Source organism: Oncorhynchus mykiss, chromosome 13, assembly GCF_013265735.2.
Source record: "Oncorhynchus mykiss isolate Arlee chromosome 13, USDA_OmykA_1.1, whole genome shotgun sequence".
In the NCBI taxonomy this organism is placed as follows: Eukaryota; Metazoa; Chordata; class Actinopteri; order Salmoniformes; family Salmonidae; genus Oncorhynchus; species Oncorhynchus mykiss.
This window is the reverse complement of record NC_048577.1, coordinates 37458023-37483092: the sequence shown is the minus strand read 5'-3', so window position 1 is coordinate 37483092 and position 25070 is coordinate 37458023. Positions and strand designations below refer to the sequence as shown.

The following is a 25070-nucleotide window of genomic DNA, read 5'->3' as shown; positions in this document are numbered from 1 at the left end:
TGCCACGCTTGTAGTTGTCAAAGAGGAAGGGAACAATAATACTCTGGCCTCCTGGATTTAATTGCAAGCTATGACTTGCGATTCTTCAGTGACGCGATATAACTGCCACTTGGTGTGCCCATGTGAGTTGAGGATCAAAGACTATTTACCATAATGGCTTCAGCTGGTGGCCGGCATGGGCTGTTTTTGGTTCTGGTTTGGTGACATAACTGTCATTTTGTGTGTGTGTGTGTGTGTGTAAAGGAGAATGGTGACAACGTTGTGCTGTGCGATGATATGATGGCCATGGCAGCTGGTATTACTGGTTCTGTTCTGCCGGGTGTGTTGTTGATGAGGAGGCAGGGAAAACCAATACATTTGTGTTCTTTCAGTTTAGGACCAGCTGATTTATCAGGATACAATGGAAGAACTAAGAATACTTTCAAAGGTTGCTCGGGGGAGCACAGGACACTTTAATTAAAAGAAAGCCTGTCATCGTTTAATTTGTGTCTGCAGCTACTTCCTCCTCCACTCCTCCTCCTTCCCTCCTTGGTGTGATGTAACTCACTCCCACAGAGGTGTGTTTGTGTATGTAATGCCGTCATTAGAGTTAGATGTTCATATTGTGAGAAACTTCCTGATGTAATCGGCCATATCGCTGTGCACAACAAACCCCGCTGAAAACAATGGCGAGGCCAGACAGGTCGTGGAAAAGTGTTTCTGTAACAATGTTATCAGCGCTCTTAGCAGTAATAACACTATCGTGAGGAAAAGCCCCTAGCCCTCAGAATAGTGGGTTTCTCTGTCCCGGCCTCACCTGGGCGTTTAACATACCTAATGTACCTGTCACTCAAGTGTCTAACGCATCTGTCTCTCCGACTCTACCTTCTTACACCATCCGTCAGCTGTGCCAATTTAAATTTAAGGAGTTTCTCTTTAACCTGTCTCGGGATAAACTGACAGATGGTACATCATTTAAGCTTAAGAGGTAGCTACCGCTGTGAGGAAAGAGAGGGGCCTTCAGAGGAATGTCAAGAGGTAACAAGTCCTACAACTCCCAGGACAAATGGTCTCGTCTTTCCTCTGTTATTAAATAGCAAACAAACAGGAGAGACTTGATTTTTTTTCAATCAAAGTTGATTTCTGTTTTTAAGTCAGATGTATTATTTGAAGGATACATCCTCTGAGACGGGGTCAGTCATCCTGGTCAAAATGGGTAACATGCTATGGTTAGGCCATGTTCCACAGTCGGGGTCATTAATGATCCTCTAATTCACGGATCATTTTACTCCCGTTACTGAGTAATGGCTGTGGTTTATAGCGGCGCCTTGGATTAAAGCTAGAATAGGATTTCTCCATCATTTCAACTCAGACAGTAGAAGCAGATGCACATTGGAATAACTCAACAATAACTGGGGCCAGAAATGATTGGATACGTGTGCTGCCAGTTTGTCACCTCTAAGAACCTTGTGGTTGGCTGAGCACTGGCGTTGTCACATCCAAGGTTCATTGGCCATTGGGAGGGGAAAAAGATGTGCCAACCTAAAGAAAAGCATATGATCGATCGAATTGCGAGTCACAGATTGTGGTAAACGGGAAAAAAGAAGCTTCCGTAAGCCTGTCAAGAGGATGTTAAAGGGGTGTTCGAATCAGGCTAATGAGTTTAGCAAGGTACAATGTTCCAATTCCATGCTGGAGTACACTGCCGTCCCTATAGACCTGTGTACTGTACACACAGGCCACACACAGACAGGCAGTGTACAGTACACACTAATGTATAAAAATAGACTATGCAAATACTGTTATTCATCAAATTACTGTCAATGGATAAGGATTGGGCTTTGAAATAGGTATCACACACCCCCCCACCACAGAGCTGTGACTGTGCACATATTTGTACCTAATTGATTAATATCACCTCTTGAGCAGGTAAGTCTCTATATCTTACTGTACCTGGATCAGTGGATGTGAAGAGATTTGAGAATCGGAGCCAGTTCAATTACAACAGCTGTAAAATCATATTTTGACCCAGGAGAAATCTCTTGTAACCATACTAGAAAAAGAACATTCCAAAGGAGATTAATTGTGGTCAGCTAAAGAACACTATATTTTAATTAGGTAAAGGAGAAAAATAAACTCATTCTTACTTTCTGCTTTGAAACATGACCAACGGGGGGCGGGGGGGACGGGAGGGGGGCGGGTAATGTAAACACAGTGGGGATTCTAGGCCTCTTTCGCAAGCCAGCTCTTAATGCTGCTTATCCATGCCGGGCAATAAAAGTTGTAAAATAAAATAAAAAGTATGATAAATAAACAACTATTATTACTTTGTGCCGTTATGGCAGATGGGGGCCTAGTGTTGAGGGCCCTAGAAAAAAAATATTGTCTAGAGAAGAACACAGTGTTCCCTCTTTCTCCCAATGTCTGAGGACTACTGTTTAACAGGGCACTTACAATAACACATGGATCAGAACCACACTAGCCTCAGGGCCACACCATGTAGACAGAGACCCCATAGACATCAATTGAGGAGCCCCTCGACATGCCTTCCCTTGTGTTGTCATTCCTCGAGATAAACCAGGTCAGGTTTAATTATGGGATGCGGGGGAGCCTTCTATTTTCAAGCTGTCTTCCACCAGATAAGAGGGTCAATGTGACTCTGAGTTAGCTGTGCAGCAGGAGAAATATCTAGTGTGCACTTAAGATGTTCGGAGTAAAAATATCATAACACAATCCCCTGCCATAAAAGTCTTAATCAGGTCAATCCATTAAGCAATGAAAAGTGGTTTTACTATAAGAAAGACCCATTATGTGAGAGCGGATGAGTGTACCTTGATGTGCTACAGTAAGTGCTCAGCCGTTTCTGAACTCATTTCATTCTGGTTAGCACGGAGCTTTAAGATATCCCATCCCAGCCACAAAGTGCACATGTAGAGCAGGTCATTCAAATAATTGATGTGTCACGGAGACGTTTTAGCTGATGTTATTAAGACCTTTTTACACACATCGGATTCTGGTAGGACAGCCAAGGAAAAGGTTTCTTACGGAGCAAATAAGGTTTCTTTCCTAGTTCTGAAGAACAGAGCACTGTCTACAGAATAACATTTACCTTACTAGAATGATTCAAGTGAATAAGCGTTTGCAGTGAGAATGGGTTTGGCTGATTGACCAGTGATAACACCAGTCCAATAGCTCCCCCATGGGGACTGCTGAGAAACTACAGATACTGAAAACCATACCTGCACTACACTCAGGAACCACCAGAAAGTGCCCTTGGCTTGTGTCATCCCTGTAGTCAAATAGCCAAAGTTACAGTTTTAGCACAGGCTGAGACCTTGATGTTTGTGAATGGAGTATGAAAGCATGCCACATGCATTAACCGTTTGCCATAATACACCCCCCCCCCCCCCCAAAAGTGTTGAAATAGAATGTAAAAAAAAGTGTGGTGCTAGCATTCAATTAACTATTATCCACTTAATGGCATCTTACCACCTTAAACACTCAAAACCCAACACATTTACTTAACTGCTCACATGAAACATGACCCTCCACCAATCCCAGCCATGAAACATGACCCTCCACCAATCCCAGCCATAAGAATTGCAATAAACAGTTTGTTTACCCAGCTCTTTCACGTTTATTGACAAACACATACAGACAGATTCTCAATGCAGCTACCGTCCTATACAGATTTAGTTGGTGTCTCATAGTTATGACAATACACTGATCTCCTTTACATATTCCTGTTGTGTGGTCTGTCCTTCCCTCTCCCCTCACACAGACCTACAGTCACAGTGTGAATATTTCATTCAACAGGCGTGGAACAAAAACAAAATCAACACACAATGACCAATAATCTCATAGGTCACGGATTATCACAGAAAAACCCAGCTACTTTCTACACTTCTGAAATACTCCACATTAATATGACACGTGACAGACAGGTTACCCATAGTTCACTGCACATCACAGATATGTAGTCCAAAACAGTGCCGTCAGTATAGAACACATCAGGTCAAAAACAGCAGAAAATTACAGGACACGTGTCAAGATCTACCTCTCATACATAAGAGATTCAATTCACTGCATCACATAGAGAAGAAACTATCATGAGTAGAATGGTAGTAGTATGGTAGAATTCATTCCCTTTAGACTTTTTTTTACAGTAGAGGTCAGTCTGATTTTACCTGCTTCAGAGAATGTGTGGGTGAACATTTTTTCTATGTGTTTTGTGTATTAATATGAGCAGCGATGTGACAACTAACAAACAAACACTTAAAGACCTCCAGTAATCTCCTTTACTGGATCTAAGCCTGGTGCCATTTTCTCTCATTTTCCATGGACATCTACTGTATCAATGACAATCTGTAGATTAACTCAATTTAGACTACCGGAAAACTAGTCCTCGTTTACAATGATCAGAAGGGCAATTCTCACAGTGAGGTTCAAACACATCATTGGACAGGTTTCACAACAACAAAAAACACATTAAATAATTTAATCGAACAAACAAAACAATCACGGTACCAGGATGTGAAATACCGATGTCATTAACTTCAGATTTTCAGAAAGAGCTATTTTACCCAAGATCCTGACCAGTGAGCTCAGAGTTAATCACATGGGTTCCTATGGCAACACCCAGGGTGGGTGGAGTCTACCTTACACCAGCATCACATTGGCTGTCAAGAGGAACAGAGTGAGGTTATAGGAGCAGTGGTCAGGACAGTGTTCAGTCCTCAAACCTTCCCTCCAGAATGCTTTCAAAGGTGAACGGGAGGAACTTGAAGCCCTGGCCTACGTAGAACTTATTCTGGAATTCCACCCTAGAGAGAACAAGAGAGGCAACAGTTAACGTAAGGCATATTGCTATAAGAATCAACGCAAAAATCAATGCTACACAGACATAATTACAAAAATCTTTTGAAAGTAAGTCTGAGGAGTCCCTTTAAACTGGAGTGTCTTTGAGGTGCAATATAGGTAGCCCTTAATGATTGTATCAAGCCAAAGCCAGACAGAGATGGCAAGATGAGATGACCCCTGGTCTCCATTCCACGACCTCCCTGTGTAACCCACTTTAACACACCCACGGTAGGACCTAGGCCTGGTCATCAGAAGCGAAACACAACCCTCTTTCCATCTCCCCATTTATAAAATCTCCCTGCAAACTAACGGCTGGATAACCTTTCAATGGAGGAAGCAGACATGCTCGTCATTCCTCCCTACGTCTGGAGGTAGATGTTCATCTGGGTAGGCTGGGGCTCTAGAATATTTCACTAGAATAGACTTACAAAGAAAAGGTCAAACCTAGTGGCATTATATTTGATGTGGTCAACTAGCACTGCTGTCCTTCAGAACATTTAAGGCAACAAAGGAAAAGTGACAGGCTTTGCGTTTCTATGAATCTGAGATCGTAATTACTCCCTAGGCTGAAAACTGATTTACAGCGAGCTCCAATAGTATTGGGATAGTGACAAATGCTTTGAGTCTTCAAATCCAAAATGCTGGTGTGCAATGATGCACACAAATATCATACCCGCCACAGAATGCTAACCTCACCCTGTTATTGTAATGGTGAGAGGCTCGCATGTCTTGGAGCGTATGATATTTGTGTGTCTAACTTTCTCAATCATTATTATTCACGATTATCTGTAATCATGGTAGCATCCACATGAATGTAGAAGTGTTTAGAAACATATTCTGTTCTTATTTACAATAAAAGTTACTCCAAAATGACAAAACATTATTTACCATTCATTTCTATTGGGCACAAAATAATCTGAAAACAACCAAAACAAACAGCAAATGCATCCAACAAGTTTGTAGAGTCACAAGCTTGATGTAGTCATTGCGTACTAGGAATATCGGTCCAAATACCAAACTTTTGACTACTTTAATACACAAGTGAATGTCCCAATACTTTTGGTCCCCTAAAATGGGAGGGGGGGGGCGTACAAAAAGTAATTTCTAAAACATTTCACCTGATATGGATGAAAATACCCTCAAATTAAAACTAACAGTTTGCACTTTAACTTCAGTCATTGTGTCCTTTCAAATCCAGAGGGAGTATTTGTTCGAAGTTAAAATGTAACAATCTACAATAGACCAAGAAGTGTTTAAGGGATGACTCCTCTCTCAGCTACTGGAGGAATCTCTCTGGCTGGATCAAATGCTGGTTTTGGAATAGGAGCGAGTACATATGCATGTTGGCCACAGCTAGATCAACATTTACTACTGCTCTACATTTTACAGACACCTGACATTACTTTGGCAGTTCAAAAATCACATTTACAACTGTGTTAGATAGCAGCCACTAAGCAAAATAAGTTTAAAAAAATAAAATATATATATTTTTTATTTAGAAGGCCTCGTGTCCTAAGGGCCTTTCAGTGAGAGTGGAGCATTAGATTCCAATGTGCTGGGTAAATACAGTGATGAGGGTCTCTGTCAGTGCTGTGAGAGGGTGCCACTGGATGATCACTTCCAGGTCAACAGGGCTGTTCTGAGACACCAGAAGTTTCTCCATGATGGAAAGCACACACACTCACACACACAATCCTCCACTGCTTTATGGGATGCAGAGAGATTCCAGGTTCCTGGCCAGGAAAGAGCTGGAGGTGAGAGCTGGAAAACCACAGCTCCCAGTAGCACCGGTCTGCTTGATACCAGTGGGACGGAGAGACACGCCTTGTTTCCATTGAGACACACACACGGTTGAGTGCTCAGACGAGGCCCCGAGGAACTAGAGCTAAAACGTCCGTTACCATAGTTTCACCAGCAGGGAGAGCTACAGGGCTGTGCCACACCTCCATGCCCCCTGACAGAGATGGAAACTATTGAAGACATGCTCCTTCCTTTACAGGGTCTACAGACAATCGCGGATTACAAAAACAAAACCAACCTCATCGCAAGCGTCTTGCTTCCAAACAAATCAAATCTTCTTAGTGCGCTTTGAGAGGACACAGGTGCCACCGATGTGGCCCGCTACCAAGGACCGTGGGCTCTCCTTCTCCGTGGCCAACGCCCGGCCGGCATCCCTAGACGTGTCCTCAGAGAATGTAGCCCGCTACCAAGGACCGTGGGCTCTCCTTCTCCGTGGCCAACACCCGGCCGGCATCCCTAGCCGTGTCCTCAGAGAATGTGGCCCCCTACCAAGGACCGTGGGCTCTCCTTCTCCGTGGCCAACACCCGGCCGGCATCCCTAGCCGTGTCCTCAGATAATGCGCAGACCAGTTGGCTGGCGTTTACGGACATATTCAATCTCTCCCTATCCCAGTCTGCTGTCCCCACATATTTCAAGAGGGCCACCATTGTTCCTGTTCCCAAGAAAGCTAAGGTAACTGAGCTAAATGACTATCGCCCGTAGCACTCCCTTCCGTCATCATGAAGTGCTTTGAGAGACTAGTCAAGGATCATATCACCTCCACCCTACCTGACACCCTAGACCCACTCCAATTTGCTTACCGCCCCAATAGGTCCACAGATGACTGCAATCGCAATCACTCTGCCCTAACCCATCTGGACAAGAGGAATATCTATGTAAGAATGCTGTTCATTGACTACAGCTCAGCATTAAACACCATAGTACCCTCCAAACTCATCATTAAGCTTGAGTCCCTGGGTCTCGACCCAAACCCTGTGCAACGGGGTCCTGGACTTCCTGATAGGCAGCCCCCAGGTGGTGAAGGTAGGAAACAACATCTCCACTTCACTGATCCTCAACACTGGGGCCCCACAAGAGTGCGTTCTCAACCCCATCATGTACTTCCTGTTCACCCATGACTGCGTGGCCATGCACGCCTCCAACGCAATCATCATGATTGCAGACGACACTACAGTGGTAAGCTTGATTCCCAACAACGACGAGACGGCCTACAGGGAGGAGGGCGAGGGCCCTCGGAGTGTGGTGTCAGGAAAATAACCTCTCAATGTCAGCAAAACAAAAGAGATGATTGTGGACTTCAGGAAACAGCAGAGGGAGCACCCCCCTATCCTCATCGATGGGACAGCAGAGAAGGTGGAAAGTTAAGTTCCTCGGTGGACTCATCACAGACAAACTGAAATGGTCCACTTACGCAGACAGCGTGGTGAAGAAGGTGCAACAGCACCTCTTCAACCTCAGGAGGCTGGAGGGGGGAAAAAAGTGGTTTGTCACCAAAAACCCTCACTAACTATTACAGATGCACAATCGAGAGCATCCTGTCGGGTTGTATCACCCACCGCCTGGTACGACAACTGCACCGCCCACAACCACAGAGCTCCCCAGAGGGTACTGAGGTTTGCACAACGCATCACCGGGGGCAAACTACCTGCCCTCCAGGACACAGCACCCGATGTCACAGGAAGGCCAAAAAGATCTTCAAGGACAACAACCACCCGAGCCACTGCCTGTTCACCCCGCTATCATCCAGAAGGCGAGGTCAGTACAGGTGCATCAAAGCTGGGACCGAGAGACTGAAAAACAGCTTCTATCTCAAGGCCATCAGACTGTTAAACAGCCACCACTAACACAGAGAGGCAGCTGCCTACATACAGACTTGAAATCATTGGCCACTTTAATAAATGATCACTAGTCACTTTAATAATGCCACTTAGAATGTTTACATATCTCGCATTACATCTCATATGTATATACTGTATACTACACTATTCTATCTACTGCCTCTTAGCCGCTCTGTCACTGATCATCCATATATTCTTATCCCATTTCTATACTAGATTGTGTGTATTAGGTTTTGTTGTGGAGTTGTTAGATGCTGCACTGTCAGATCTAGAAGCATAAGCATTTCGCTACACTCACAATAACATCTGCTAACCATGTGTATGTGACCAATAAAACGGGATTTGACCCAAGTCAATGAGGAATCCAGACTAGCAAAAGATGGAGCCCTAACAGCCCAACAGCTGTTAAGTGCAGGGAAGGTTCTAGAGACCTTAGTTTGAGAATCCACAGACTGAACAAACATGTTGTCTATGTGCAAGAGAGCAGTGTCTCTCTCACCAGTGCAGGCGCAGTGCGTGCAGGAAGGCAGACAGGCCCTCCATGATGAGCAGGATGCAGACAGTGAGGACGGCGAAGGCGCCGAAGATGATGGACAAGGCAACGAAACCCCCAAAGCTCCTGGAGGACAGGCCAAGGTGCATCACCATGGTCCACAGAACCTCTGACAGCTCTGTTGGATCACAGAGGAAGAGAAGGAAATCAACTGTTTTACTGTACCCTTTCAAAGAGAAAATAAAAAAGGGTAGAGAGGCAGCGAGAGGGGAGAACATGAGGTTTATGTACTCACGTGCGTGGGCCAGGCTGAGGGCCCATAGGCGTAGGTAGGAAGCTGTGTTGGAGATGCAACCCAGACAGTATTCTATGGTGTGAATGGCCTGGTGCACAGCCACGTCCCCAAAGTTAAACTGGAGGAGGAGGGGGGGGAGAGAGAACACACATCCAGTATAAACCCCTCGGTGACAAGGACACAACAGTACAGGGAGCGGGAGACCGGTCCAAATGAGGTCCGGGGCAATCTCATTTGGCTAAACGGTACCACATTGAGGAAGACATTCACCAGATTAAAACCGCTCCAGAAACAGTAGCCTGACCCACTAGTCAGACCTCTGTAGCAGAGGTCTCCCAAGAAGCTCCTTCCTTACGGCCCATGAAGCAGACAAATGCTGTGCAGGATATGCCATTCTGGTAATGGTACCACCTCATGATCGGGGCAGACAGGAAGTACTACTAGTCTCAGTGTTCAGCTGCGTGTTAGAAGAATCCCTTGAACACCCAGAGCCAGCAAAAACTCAGACCACACAGCCTCAGGGGACAGAACACACATGCAGGACAGAGATACACACTATCACACACACAAGCGGAGGCTCAGAGACAGACTAGCAAGACATGCGCTTTGGGTAAGGGGATGGGGTGGGGGCATGAGTGCCTGGCTTACCACTTCCTCCTCGGGGGCCTTGAAAGCAATTGACAAGTTAGGTTTGTTAGTGACAGGTGACAGGACAACAGAACAGATGAGAGAAACAGGAGAAAACAAATGACAGTAAAACATGGGAAATGGAGATGTATAATATACAGAAGGTAATTAGGTGTTGCAGTCGTCACAGGCACTGGATCAAAACTACTGACAACGTTTCTTAAGGGGCTGCATAAAAACAGTATGGCACTGGTATCTAGGTGATGCATAGCAATTCCTCCAAAAGCATGCATTTGAGCATGCCTAGTACTGTGACAACATTCTACTGTGACATTTCCAGATATATCTATGGCATATCGTTGTTGTGTTTGTGTCTGTGGTTGCTAGGGGAGACCGTGATGGGGAATGTAGTGACCAATGGGGTTGGTGACCCACTTCTGACAGTGGCAGCAGGTGGGAGTGGGCTGTTTGGGTTACACCCTGCTCAGCCATTCAGAGAGGCTGGTTAGGAGAAAGCTAACTAAAGCTTTAGCCTAGTTAACGGTAGTACAGCCATTTACCATAACGAAAACCAAAGACGGTACTTCCCAATTGAACACAAATTAATTAAGTTCTGTCGCTGAGGATTAACACAGTTAGCCTAATTTGGATACTTGACCAGATGACCCGAGTAGTTTATAGGTAAGAATTCTGTAAAGGTGGCCTGTTAAAATGAGTTCCTCCATGTTAAAACAGAAATGCTATATTTACTGTTAGCTACTTAGCACCCTGCCTGCCTGAACACCTGCTGGCCAGAGGGAGGAGCTGCACAACTCTAAAACACACACTATGCCATTAATAAAAATGGTTTGAAGCGGATTGCATGGTGATACATGAGCCAGAGCTCACATTATCAACATGCGATGTGACACGGCTCTAAAATGTCTTGGAAATGAATACAACATACTAGAATTAAAAGATTTGTTCCAGCACAGCCCTGTCCACTGAATCACGTGGAGCTCTCTTCTCGTTCAAGGCCATAGAGTTTATAGTGGCACGGACTGTAGAGACTAACATTGCTAAATAAAGTAACCTCCAATCAAATCAAATTCCTCTCCACTTGAAAAGGTCAACAATGAGAGAGGGTAGGAATCTGTGTGAGGCGCTTTGAAAGCTGCTCTATAAATCCTGGGTCCTGGAACCATAAAAGAGCAAACTGTCTGTAAACAGCCATAACCGCTTCCTGAGAGCTACAGAAACAAACTGACAGCTTGTCTGGTTTGAGGTTCACAGGAGCCTGTTGTATCGTTTCATATGTTAATCAGAAATCCTGAAAAGGCGAGGGAGTCCCACTGAATCAACTCTAAAAATGTAAAAACGACATTTTTGTAGGTATTACAATAACGCACATGTTGAGTAATAAGAGCTGCTGGATTAGCTTTGTGGTCAGTTTCATTTGCTCCTGCCAGATCCCACTTCTATAATTAATACGTATTCTATGCTGCTGTTAGTGAAGCAGGGAATACGAGAGCTCTGGTAATGTAAAGTAAATGGGTTGGGTTTCTATGTGTGGCTGATGGCTTCATTATTCAAGGTCTGGTCTAGGTCTGGATCATATTGCCGACAGCAGTGTCCAATGGGATCCGCTATTAAGTCTTGGGCCAACATTATAATAGACTACTCTGGTCACATACGTCGTATATGCTAGGCTAACAGAGTAGAGGCTGGGGGCATCCTGGTCTCACCTCATGCTCGTCGTTCTCCGAGTGCTGGGAGAGCTGGTCATGCTGGATGATCTCAGCCTGGTCCTCCGTGGGGCCGTTTCCCACCCGGATCCCCCCAAAGTTCTGGGTGCCCTGGAGGAACATACAAAGAGGACGACAGGGGTTATTGCTGGGGTCACAAACTCTACACTCCAGATCCCAATGGAACAAATGTGTGTGTGTGTGTGTGGGCAGATGTTACTACAGTACCAAGTTCTTCTTCCAGAGGTACTGTCGCCGCAGAACCAGGGTTTTCACTATCAACATACAGGGAACACATGCCAGGGCTATCAACACCAGCAGCGTCTGAATAACCATCTGTGGAGGGGAAGGACGAGAGAACGAGGGATGTTAGATGCGTATGGGGCGTCAAACATTATCCCACCATAAAATGGCTCGCACAAAAAATATTTGAAAAAGGACAGATTGACAGATGAAAGGATGGATGGAATGATCACCTGTCCTCTGTAGAGGGGTTGGTTGGTGGGGTCGTTATAGTTGAACAGGAACATGTTGATGAAGGCGATGAGAAGACTGGGAGCATTTCTGGAGGTGTGAGCGTCGTAGGCCAACCACTTATAGAAGACCAGAATGACCAGGTAGCCAAACAGACTGGCCATGAACACAATCTCTGGGATGAAACCCAGGTAGATGTTCAAGGGTTTCTTGAAATACCTTCAGAAAACAACAAGACATGTTTACCATCGGATAAACCAGTCCTGTACAGACAGGAAACAAACTGTCATGGTTGCTTAAAGTTAGTCTGGGATAAAAAAAATGTTTAAAAAAATAAAGAATTAAATCGCCCCACCACTTGTTTTGGTAGACAGCAGAGGGATAAGGATGGGGAAATATAAACCCTTTCAAATTCATAGACAGTGCTCTATATACAAGGACTGTAGCTTAAGCGTGACTCACAGGTGGTTGAAGAGACTGAGAGACACTCCAAACAGCATGTGGATGACCCCCAGGATCACTGACATCTTCATCTTGAAGGAGTTGAGGAAGGTCAGCTTGTTGGTGGCGATGTTCCAGATCTGAAGAACACAGTTATAAGACAATGAAATCAGGATGATAGAAATGTAACATAACATTTATCAAAATTACACTTTATTTTAGCTCACATTCCATCTTTATTGTAAGGGGACTTTAGCCTGTTGTCACAGAGACGGAGTACTCACTGGGTCAATGCCAATGGGGTACGGTCCATTGAAGACTCCTCTTACTGCAGGGTCCAACTGTAAAACCTTGTTTTCATCAAGTGTCTGAAACCTGAGAAGATCAAACATGACATGAATCATCACTTCAGAGGGCACTGCCAACAAGGTACAGGAGGTAAACTAATCCAATCCACAGGACGGTACGAGACAGACAAGGGGGTTACTTACGACCAGGTGAGGTTGTTAGCGCGGGGGTCGAACATGGGCCTGACGCTCCAGCCAGAGCCAAACAGGTTGAGGGACTTGGAGAAGCAGTCGTTGTAGATGATGCCGGTGTAGATCGAGAAGACGCCCATCAGTAGGATGATGTAGCGCCCAGCAAACACCATGCTGAACATCTACACACAGACAGGAAGTGACACGTTCAAACTATGACCACGTTCCGTTGCCAAACACCGTAGAACGTTGCAGACAGAAGAAACACGAATAGAGCCGAAGTGATTCCTTATTCTACATGTCAGAGGCATGTCTGTTCTACATAGAATCATTTTTATCTGAACGTTCCAAAATATTGCGTCCTGCTGAACGCGCACCACATCAAACAGCCACACAGACCAGAAGTAATACTTTACACTGTTAGAATCTGGTCTCAGTTACATTTTGTTTTAGCCAGAGTATTTGGTTATTTATTCACACTCAAAAAGCACCAACTTGAAAGTTAGACTGGCCATCATGATGCCACTAGTGTTAGGGCGATAGAATCTGTCTAAAGCAGAGAGACAACCAAGCCCTGTTTAGTCCCCAGTAATGCAGCTAGAGGCTGGATAAGGTGTGAGGGATGGAGCTGATGGGCTGATGGCAGGGGTAGTGATGTCCCTACCTCGTTGTCGTTCTTCTGGGCGACCAGGCGGCTCTCTCTCAGGACCAGGTAGAGGGCAGCGCAGGTCATGAGCACCCCGTGGCCCAGGTCCCCAAACATGACAGCGAATAGGAAGGGGAAGGTGATGATGGTGTATGGGGCTGGGGACAGGGAGGACTCATGAGCGTACACATTGAGGAATAGGAGAGTGAGCCAACCCAAGCTCACACCGACACACGTACCAGTAATACACAATACAGCATGATCGACAGTGATGGGGTGATAATGGGGGAAATAGACTTGGCACCGGGGGTGAACATTTATCACCTGCTTTGGCACAGTGATCTAGCCAGCTGGATACATAGACATTATGTGAGTTATGAGATCCCTACAAAGTCTGCTGCCTAGTGAGGTACATGAAACAACAATGCCTATCATTTGAACAATAGGTAGTTGAATGATGGAGAGAGCGACAGACAGAGAGAGACGAGGTTGATGGTGTCAGATGTGGTTACCTGGGTTCATCTCGCGGTAGTTGCCGATACCGTAGGCGTCTACGATGTTCTGGAAGCCCGAGGTGAACTTGTTGGTCTTGTTGAAGGTGGGCGGGGTCTGCTTGGTCTGCATCCTGTTGAGGATGGAGGGGACGGTGGAACCACTCTTCTCCTGGAGGCCAAGACAGAAAGACGGCCAGAGAAACACACTCAGAGGATGGTCAGGAGGACACAACAATACCACTCAGTTAACCTCTACAGGGAGTTGAGGTATACAGCCCTACAAGGCATTGGGAACAGCAGGAGTTGCCCTGCAAGCTCAATCTCCCATGAATGTGTCTAACAAAGGGATGTTGTGTTGTTCCAGCCAGAGTCTGACTGTCAGCTGGCCTGGGATCTCCTCAGCACTCAGGAATGAGAGGAATCCTCCTGCTTTCCCCATTAGTCTGTAGACTGGGCACTGGGACCTTCCATACCTCCATCACTCAAAGATCTGCAACAACGTCTTCAATAAATCAGATTAATATGACATTCATTTGCACAGCTGGTTTGGAGAGGAATCTATCATACTACATGCATCATCTGATCTCCCATGCCTGCTGTGTGTGAAGGACAACAGCTTGTCCAAGGGACGGTTCGATGGCTGACATAGAAGCAGAATCGTTGTGTGTATTGAGGGCAGTATGTCCCTGTGTTTCTCAACGAGACATGTGGGGTAAAAATAGCCTGGTGGGATAAATGAGCATGGAGACTGAATGCTGTGCGTGACAGGGTTAAGCCCTTACTGGCATGAACAGGACTACAGAACAGGACTACAGAACAGAATGACGTCCTGATACCGCTGGAATCTAGCCCCATGATATGCGTAAAATCCTCACATACCCAGCACTCACGCAGTGCCTCTCCACGCCCTGTTAGCACCGTCTCTCAGTTTGGATCTGTTATGACTTAACGGCCTAGCATAATGGCCTCAAAGCTAGGTTAACTGGTGCCTATGAAGCTAGCTGGTTCTTAATGCTACGGTATCTTCCTTCAATGAACTTGACCTAAACAGTATGATAGAAATGTCCCATTAAATAGATATGGAATGAACCTATTCCCACTATTTTCAACCAGAGCCCTATGGACTCTAAAAAGGTAATAGGGTGCTATTTGGGACGCAACTTAAAACTTCCTGTACCTCCCCCATGCCTCTAGTCGAGAAGGGCGTCCACTCGACTTACCGTGCCTCTCCGCAGGGCGAACTGGATTGAGTCCATGTCTGACACGGGGCACCACACCTCAGCGATCAGACACTTCTGGGTGACATCGATGTTGCACAGGTTCAGGGTGTGGTAGACGGCCTTCATCTTCCTCACCTTGATGAACCACACCCTGACGGTCTTGGCTGCAGCCTGCAGGACCCGCTGTCTGTGGTCCTCTGTCTGGTTCAGCACCTGCAGCGGGGAGGGAGATCAGGGTTTGAGATATGAAGACAAGATGCGACTGTAGTTGAAACCTTGCGTGGCTGGGTACGGAACATATCCAGCTGTGTATAACTAGCTCAGGTGCTCGGTCCTAGACAGTCTACAGTCTGTCAGACACATGAACAAAGTTTGCAGGCAGTTCTTAATTAACACCCTCGCACTCCGCATTTATTAAAATAAAATAAAAAAGAAGAGGTATATGCCTAACTAAACCGACCTCAAATGGAAAACTAACAGATGCAGGCCAGGGCCGGAGACTGTGGCATCAGGACAATCCTCTAGTAGTTTCCACTCAACGCTAGAATAGTGTGGGGAGTGGCATTGAACTGTCTGCATAGTGTGCCTTCCCTACATGTCCAGAACAGCAAGTGCTGTTACAATGAATCAGGTATCCCTTCTTATTTGTGGAGGTGGTTCACATTAATAGAAGGCTTTGCTGGACAGTGTGCACTATGTGATCAAGTTTGATAAGGGGTTATATCAGACCCAGCGTAGCAGGGTTTCCCGTAAGAGCCGGCGGAGGCGTTCTCAGGTATACAGCACTGACTCATATCAAGTTAATGTCTTATGATCAGCGGATTGCTAACATGCTGCTACCCTACACCCGCTCTTGCCCACGTTGTCGAGACCTTCTCACGCCCACAATCACACACTGTTCACTCCCAAACTAGCGGGCCGGGCATTTCCCTTCCACCCTCGCCCTTCTCTCTTGACGACGACTATCCCGCCCCCGTAGCGACGGGCATAACAGTGGCCCCTCAAACAGCGAGGCAAGCATTCCCAGGCACTTACTGGCAATGAGAGGATGTTAACATTTCTGGCAGACAGGCGGCCTGACAAACGTAATTCATAGTCTCTTGCGCTCTCCGTCCACACTGGGGGCTGTAACTGATCCTGAACCACAGAGACTCAACACACACACACACCACTGAAACACACACACACACCACTGGGTGTGTATCTATCAGAGAGAAGTGGTATGTGAGTGACTATTTTTTAAACTTCAAGCTAAGCCCATTCCTGCGAATGTGAGTAGTAAATGTGGTCACTATGGGAGTGTGGGTGGCTAATTGGCTGAACTCAGTGTAAGCCACCCTGATGATCAGCTGGTTTCCTATATGCGAGGCGAGTGAGGGTTCCTCCTAGCCAAACAAGGAAAGGATGCCTCCTGTCCATCCAAGTGCAAACCATCTGCGCCACCAGACTACGTAGGGCTTTGGAGCAGAACAACAGAAGTGGGTATTCCCAGAGGGAGTATTGGGTTTCTCTTAGTATAGGGAAGGTGTTGCACCATACACTGCTGCTGTTCCATGGAAGGATAAACTGAAGTACTGTCTGTGTGGGCTGGACTTCTAAAGACCACAGCTCACATGTTGCTCAACAGCTACAAAAACCAGAATACTCTGAGACAGGCATTGTTCCTGGGTCACCAGACACAGTTGGCACAAGGAGACAGGGTGTTAGACACTGGATTATAATACCAAAGAGGTGGTGTGTGTGTGTGTGTGTTGGCCTTTACTCCCTGTCCCGTGCCTGTTTTTGCCCCGTTTTAGAGCAGTGAGTCACTGTGCCAGGTTTAGAGGTCCTCTCCCAAAGCCAGGCCAGTGTGTGTGTAGGCAGGAGAGTATATCCACTGGCAGAGGCAGGTCCAGTTCAGCCACCTCATGGGCCTGGCACGGCACGAGAGACAACCGTTTGTGACCTCTCCCTGTAGCTTTTTCACACCCAGCCCATTGATGCCGATGCCCACTACCGCCGAAGAGGTTGAGTGAGTCAGAAACTGAAGCAGGAACGTTTGAGATATGAACACTGCAAACAGACAGAAGTTAACTCAATTTGAAGGCCTCCCTAATGTGATTAACAAACATCTCCTCTGTGGTCTTGTGTGATAGATATTTTATCTATTACGGCAACACTGCTGGGGGAAGTAATCTGGTATCAGTCTTTCCCTCCACTTCATCATAATTTGGTTGAGGGCTTTGACGGCTCAGTACAAAGGAAATGGAAGAAAGAGGAACTGCAACTTCCGCGGACATTGCATCAGCAAAAAGTCGAACGTTATTTAAGTGGAGGTCCATCCAAAAAGCACATCAAAAGATGACTAACGTCATGTTGAACAATAGAAAGAAGGTTTCGTTCCTCAAACGAATGACTAACAGCGCCTTTGAGTTAGCCACATACCTCATGTGGTTACCTACCACTCCTGTCCACCACAGCCTCTGGCAGCTGAGTATACAGTTGCAGGGAAAACAGAACACTGATCAGAAGCCATGATAGAGCCCAGAACAAGTTCACAATGAAAACAGATGAAATATTGAAAGGCTAATTCACTTGAAAAATGTAAGGATCTGTCAAATTTAATTTATGTAACAAAACATGATTTGTTTTGGCTGGCGGACTGACTGTGGGTGGACTCCCCTGTCTGTGTTACAATAGGCCAGGCAGGTCGTACCATCTGCAGGTCATCGATACGGGTGGCCACCCCTGCAGCCATCTCCTTCCTCTCCTGGGGGGTCTCTGGACAGGGGTACAGTGACGCTCGGAACCTGAGAGGTGAAGGAGAGAGGGGTTGATCAACTCAGAGTGCCTGGAGCGGAACAGAAAACCAATTACAACATTCCTCTGTCTAGATTAGTTAGGGTTTCTTGAATTTCTCAACCAATCATAGCCCCTTACCCTTCACATATCTTCTTAACCCGAGTCTTCAGCTGATCTCCTTGGAAGAATATGATGAAGACAGACTTATAGACCTGGTCACCCTGTAGGGGAAACATATCAACATGAGTTAAGTGAAGAGGAGACAAAACCTTGCCTGATAGTGATACTTCTGCTCTATCATAAAGTGTATGGATGAGGTAGCATGAATAAGGACATCAATGCCACTCATATGACAATCACACAATGCCACCAAGCTGTCATGGTACAACAGTACCCCACTGAATAGGTCACACAAAATCCTGCACAGTTTTTGTTCCCCTAAGTCCTACAGATGATTATACTAGTATCAGTGAATAGTTACTGACCGTGGCAGGGTCCTCCAGTGAGTCTTCAATGTCTGCCTGCCTCAGGAACACGTTGCCACGGCAAACCCTCCACAGCATCCTCTCAAACGTAGGAATGCGCTCCCTGCTGATCACCCCGGCAACAAACCTACAGGAAGACGATAAGGCATGGATCAGCATTTACAGCAGAATAGTTACCAAACGTGTATCCCTCACCTCAAAATAAGGCGTTTGATATTTGCAATAAGTTAGGTCGCTAAATGGCAGCTCAAGTTGGAGCTGGTCCAAGATCAGTCCGTAATGTAATGGCATTACAGAATTAAACCCGGGCACATAAGGACAGAGGTCATTGATTTTGTTTATTCACACTGGTGATGGGCGCACTACTGATGAAAACATCCTCTCTGGATAAGGGTGGACATAGGAATGGGAGCTGAGGGCATGGATCACAGCTCACATGTTGCTCAACCGCTGCAAAAGCCACGGAGGAGCATCAAACAGACATCAGATGGGAAGCCCTAGGGCCTTGAGGCACTGCATCCGGACAAAGCAATCCATTACCAAATGAGCACTAAGCTTTGCCACATCCACAGTATTGAGCTATTTTAGTTACGGTTTTCTGAGTGATTTTTTCACCCCATTTTCTGTTGAAATTGTCCCCGATTTGCTAACTCATTATGACATTTAATCAAATCTCTTTTCTTTGTCTCTGTCTGCAAATAGATTACAACCTGCATGCTCTGAACTGCTTACCATCAGTCTGTGATTTGCCTATCTGCTCACTCTCTACTCTCTACTGAAGACAGAACCCTGATAAACAGAGCTACATCTTACTGCCAGGCAACAGGCGAGAGTGGTAGCACCTGTAGTAGTAGCAGTACTGGCCTCTTACCAACCATTAAAAGTAATTAGGAAACAATTGTCCACCAATACTGACAGAGCATGTGGGCTGTCAGCTTAGGGACTGAATACGCAGAGAGACACAGAGCACCGCCGCACAGACACTTGTCTAGTGACCTCAGTGGCCCGACTAATCTGACAGCCTGAGCTAGTGTGAGCCAAACCAGTTAGGTGTTACACTGACCCGACTCCACCTCCAGGAAGAACCGATGGTTTAACGTAATGACAGTCTTTTCATTGACCTTTAAGTCTTGAGGAGATGGCTAACCCATCCGTAATAGTGGACCAAGGACTCAGACTCACCCCAGTCTGAGAGGAGCGCGGGTCCCTGCTTCAGAGGGATCCATCAGGGTAGACGACTCCTCCAGCAGGTTGGGGTCCTCCATCTGCAGCGGGGTGGAGAGAACGACAACCATTACATGTAGACCAAGAGATTTTCAGCCAATTAGACGTATGATAGCACATTCAGAAATGCATCCCTGTTTCCAGGAACAACTGGCTTGCTTTGTTGGGGGAACTATTTACACCCTGGGAAGGTTTGACAGATCAGTGGCTTGAGCTCTGGGCAGGAGCATGATATTGAACACAGGCCAGGCTCTTCATAAAACATAGTAAACAGCGAGCTGGGGTTTATATGAACAGTAAATGATTGGCAAAAAAGGCTACACATTCAGCTGAATGATTTACCCCCATGCAACCTCATAAGCGCTTGTAAAATAGGCAATAACATTCTAAGTTCAAGTAGCTTTGCTTGCAAACTCAGTGGAGTGGAGTTGATGCAGGTCAAAGGTACAGACAGCAGGTAGTCTCGTCTCCGTCATATGCGAAAGACTATCTGTGTATGGCGTATCACTCTGCTATGTAACCTAGTTGCATCATTAAACTTGAATAACTGGTCTGGGGTTGGGGATGTAATTACCTAGCCGTTATAAATACACAAGCCTTATGCTACCATATACTGTACACAGGATGCAGACATCTGACCCATACTAAGTTAACATAATCCTATGATCCATTATGAAGTCTTCAAGGGGCCTAGTCAATAAGGCAGGCACAGAAACGCTGTGAATATATAGTGAATTGGTTTGAGTACAGTGGAGTTGACCTCGTCGAAGAATTGCTGGGTGCGGCGCAGGATGTGCTTGAGCTCCGTCAACTCTAGGAAGTTCTTCTTCAGGGCCTCCTGGTTGGTGTTGATCTCCTTCAGCTCATTCTCCAGCTTCTCAAAAGTGGCCTATAGAGACAGAGGGTGATGGGGGAGTTAGTGAGCTGGGGACATGGTGAGTTGAGCACTTTGTAACCAGAGTGGATTCTAAGAGAGAACGGAGAGAAGTTACCTCCAGGTCAATCATGTCCCTAGGGAGGGGGACCTCTGGGTTCTCTCCAGTATCCACCATTGGAATGTTGGCTTTCTTGATCTCCTTCTCCACAAACCCTGTGAGAGAGCAAGGTTTGCCACATCCACAAACCTTGAGTAGGGATAACTAATAGCAGTGATACTGTTGTAAATATGGGGGAGTATTATGAGTGAAGCAACGGGTTAAACGCTTGAGCTCACTCACGAAGCTTGCGGTCCATCTCCTCGCATCGACGCACTTCGTTGACAAACTTGCGCTGAAACACGTTCACGTCTGGGTTCAACTGAAATGCAAACATGCAAACTATTCAAAACCTTTGCCATCGCAGGGATAAAAATGCCTTCAATACATTTGCCATTATTTGTCATTTACAATTAGAGACAAACATTGTCTTGTAACACTAAGATGCATTCAAAGAAATTGTCACTTAGGCTACTTCTATAAAAATGCAATAACTCATCCAGAAAGCTCAGAGCGTAAACAGCACTACTGATATCTTCTGAAAACAGTGCAGACACCAGTTATCTATCATTTGGTCTTATGAATGATGAGAGGCAATAAAACCAAATAAAGGGTATAATAACATCATACTGGGTACAACAGCTAGTCCCTTTCAGTGTTTCCCCTGGGATCTTTTTCAGAACGTGTGGCAAAGTTGGTGTGGGGGATGGGGAGAATGTCCTTATGCTGGGGCAGTCTGGGGGGAATGCACACCAGTGAGTTTGAGGGAGAACGACTGAGAAATTAACTTCCGGTGACTTTAAAAAATAAAACATTCTACGGCAAAACGCATTAAAGTTAAATTATGTTAACACGATCTGAAATATAATTTTCCCTTTAAAAGCAATATAGCCTAACTGATGCAGCATAGCAGCTTCAAATACATTGGCTGAAACATGGCATTGCCCATCTGTATTTACCTAATTGAAAAACACCAAAGACCCAATGAGTCAAATATACACTGAGTGTACAAAACATTAGGATCACCTGCTCTTTCCATAACAGACTGACCAGGTGAAAGCTATGATCCCTTATTGATGCCACCTGTTAAATCCACTTCAATCAATGTAGAGATGAATAGTAGGGACAATTGACTATGGACTGTGTATGTGCGCAATTCAGAGGTTGAATTGGCAAGACAAAAGATTGAAGTGCCTTTGAACGGGGTATGGTAGTAAGCGCCGTGTATGGTCCACCACCCAAAGGACATCCAGCCAAATTCACACAAATGTGAGACGCATTGGATTCAACATCGCCCAGCATCCCTGTGGAACACTTGACACCTTGTAGAGTCCATGCCCCCAACGAATTGAGGCTGTTCAGAGGGTAAAATGGGGCGCAACTCAATATTGGGAAGGTGTTCCTGATGTTTTGTACACTCAGTGTACATTGTAACTTCAGGGTTTTTTTCTGGAACAAAATGGGGCTTAAGTGGCGAGTATTGACGTGGTCAATAGCGCGATCTCCAACAGAACATTTGAGGCCCTCTTGGCTAAAAAAAGTGTTCCTGCAATTCTACACATTTTGCAGTGTTCTTATGCTATCTGAGTGATTCAAAAACTAAATCAATGGGGGCCCCATGGGTTTTTTTTCTCTTCTTGGAAATTCTCCAACTGTCATTTTTATTTTGATGATTGTTAGTTCTCAAAGATGATCTTATAAAAATAAATGTTTAGGTCCATTGTATTTCCTACATACTTCCTCAGGTCTCAGTCATTCATATTCAAAATGAAAACATTATGCAATCCCAAAAATGTCTAATAATAAAATGGAGAGGCAACGATTTAGCAGCGGCGGCCCGCAGCTACTAAACGAATACGGGAAACACTGCCTTAGTTTTCCCTTACGCCATATGATCCCTGGAGGGATGTCACGTGTGAGCTTTCCCATGCGCAGCCTAAAGGGTCAGCTATGTGCACATGATGAAAATGTTGCAGACGCCAAGGCATGTGCTTTCACAACATTCTGACTGAATCGATGTTACTACAACAGACTACCATATTCATCTACCTCCTTCCTGAGTGTGTCCTTTGTTAAGAGCCATACATTACACTGCTCTAGACCTACATAGCCTGAAGATGGATTGACAGAATAGCACTCAAAATAGGAAAGGAGAAACAATAAGCACAGGGTCTAGCTCTAGAGAGAGCATCACGAGGAATGGAAGAAGAGAAGCCTGGACGACTCACATCACGGAATTGCACCATTCCGATCTCTCCCAATTCGCTGACGCAGCAGTAGGCAGACTCTGATTGGAGGTAGAGCTGGGCCAGGGTCATCTCCTCACTTCTGAAGAGTTCCCCCATGATGGCGTAGTGTGGTGCACCTGCTCAGCACAGCGATCAATGGGATCCTACTGGATATATAGCTAGGGACAAAATGATTGAAACCGTCACCTGCACAGTAAACAGGAGAAGCTGAGTTCTACCAGAAGGGATGAGCCTCCAATGTTGTCAAAAAGACAGCCAACTGAGAATACATAGGCCTACACTGAGTTCCCTTTCACACTACAATAGCCTTACCTTCTTTGTTTGAAGTGTAATTTCAGAGAAAAAGATATTGGCATAGGCCTGCACCCTCTTCCTAATGTGTGTGTTGTAAGGATGACCCTAATTGTACAGCAGTAATGAACATTCTGTATTAGTGGTGTGATAGTTTATACTTGAGCCAGAAGCAGGCATGAGACTGAAAGAATCTGACATCTAGCCCCAATAATCGTTGAAAGAATTCAGTTTGGCTCATTAGTCATTATTTTGTCATGAAACTGGGGAGACACTCTTCAAGAACCGTAATACATGTCAAAGTACCATCACGTGCCAGTACAATCCTCATTTAGTTTCATCTCACAATAGGCTCATCTTGTACAATCAATTACAGCATTTCTAGCCAAGCCATTGAATTTCTCAGTCTAGGGTGCAAACTGACTCAGGACAGACAACAGGTTCACACTATATTCATTAGAAATAAGTTCAACACACATAGTCATATGTTCTTGAAGTGCAAATGCCTCGAGTGCCATAACAGGTTTAGCTAGCTAGCTGTGGATTAAGCCGCATCATGTGATCTGATTTAACAGTCAAGCAGGATTAAATCTTCAATATTAACGCCAACTACAACGGTCGAACAAGTGGGGATACATTTAGCAAACTATATCGTTAAAGTCCATGCAAGAGGATCTCTTTAGTAGGGTCACTGCTTGTTCTGCGTGACCATTTGTTTTGTCCGCATCCTCGACACCTCGAGTTAGGCAGTGTGTCTGATCAGCTGTCAAAACACACAAACACTAACGTTAGTTACTCGTTAACGTTACATTATAAGAACAAAGCAGTTCGTTCAAAATTTAATTTCGGAAGCCAGCGGTACAATTAATTGTCCGCGTATATCGATGCAAAGCCGATATGAACTGACAATTAATTGCACCACTGGCTAATTTAGCTAACTAGCTAACAAACATTACTAGCAAGCTAGCTAGTTAGCCAGGGCGCAGGAGAAGCACTTGTTGGACCTCAAACTTTCTGGTAACGTACGCTGGCTAACGTTGTTCAGCAAAAACAGCAACGTTATATTACAGAACAAAATGACTAGCTAACGTTTTTCCTCGACTGACACTCAGGTTATTTGACAGAAATCTAGCTCATCTTAAATCGTAGCAAATTAAAACCTAGCTACGGTAACCGGATAACTTTAGCGAGCTACACAGTGAGGTGGATGTTACCGAATCATCCGTAACGTTTGCTTTACTAGCTACAGGGGGTGGGGGAAAACACATTTTGGAAACAATGCTGGTATTGAACAGCGAATACTGTCACCAAACCATCAATTTCTTACTATTGTTGTAGCTAGCAACGAGTCTTCCGCTCCCGGCTCCCAGTTTCCAACGCTGTTCCACACACAGCCCTCAACGAAATATCAGCTGATCAGAGGCTTGGCTAATGCGCGTCACGTCACCTTTGCATAATATTGATGATCATGATGATGCACCCCTCAACTCATATGAAGATAATATCTAGTTGTTGGCATTCACATAAAAAAATGTTATTTAGCAGATGCTCTTATCCAGTGCGATTTACAGGAGCAATTCGAGTTAAGTGCAATGACAGATTTTTCACTTAGTTGGCTCGAGGATTCAAACTACCGACCTTCGGTTACTGGCCCGACTTCAGAAAGTATCCACCCCCCCCCCCCCTGACTTATTT

The 25070-nt window shown here is 45.4% G+C and overlaps 1 protein-coding gene across 4 annotated transcripts; it reads right to left on the bottom strand.

Annotated features, from left to right (window-relative positions):
* Positions 1-3592: 3592 nt before the first annotated feature.
* On the bottom strand, positions 3593-24859 carry LOC110486264 (V-type proton ATPase 116 kDa subunit a1). Of its 4 annotated transcripts, none has more exons than XM_021557718.2 (22): positions 24703-24859; positions 23064-23242; positions 21079-21157; positions 20854-20951; positions 20610-20750; positions 19820-19902; positions 18638-18764; positions 18291-18373; positions 18067-18160; positions 15372-15584; positions 14170-14320; positions 13676-13815; positions 13024-13193; positions 12817-12907; positions 12554-12672; positions 12094-12310; positions 11846-11953; positions 11618-11728; positions 9915-9932; positions 9267-9384; positions 8978-9149; positions 3593-4802 (listed from the first exon to the last, which is right to left on the bottom strand). In XM_021557718.2, exons 2-22 carry the CDS (start codon positions 23178-23180, stop codon positions 4709-4711), a joined length of 2544 nt encoding a protein of 847 aa, XP_021413393.1. In that variant the 5' UTR covers positions 23181-23242; positions 24703-24859; the 3' UTR covers positions 3593-4708. The 4 variants fall into 4 exon arrangements, with proteins under 4 accessions (XP_021413393.1, XP_021413394.1, XP_021413396.1 ...); XM_021557719.2 differs by having other exon boundaries at positions 20622-20750; XM_021557721.2 differs by lacking the exon at positions 9915-9932.
* Positions 24860-25070: the final 211 nt, after the last annotated feature.

Coding starts and splice junctions, on each gene's coding strand:
- LOC110486264 (XM_021557718.2), bottom strand. CDS start 23,180: ATGGGGGAACTCTTCAGAAGTGAGGAGATGACCCTGGCCCAGCTCTAC. Junction 18,765..19,819: donor CGCGCTCCTCTCAGACTGGG/GTGAGTCTGAGT, acceptor GTCTTCCTGTAG/GTTTGTTGCCGGGGTGATCA. Junction 4,803..8,977: donor CACGCACTGCGCCTGCACTG/GTGAGAGAGACA, acceptor TGTTCTCTCTAG/GGTGGAATTCCAGAATAAGT.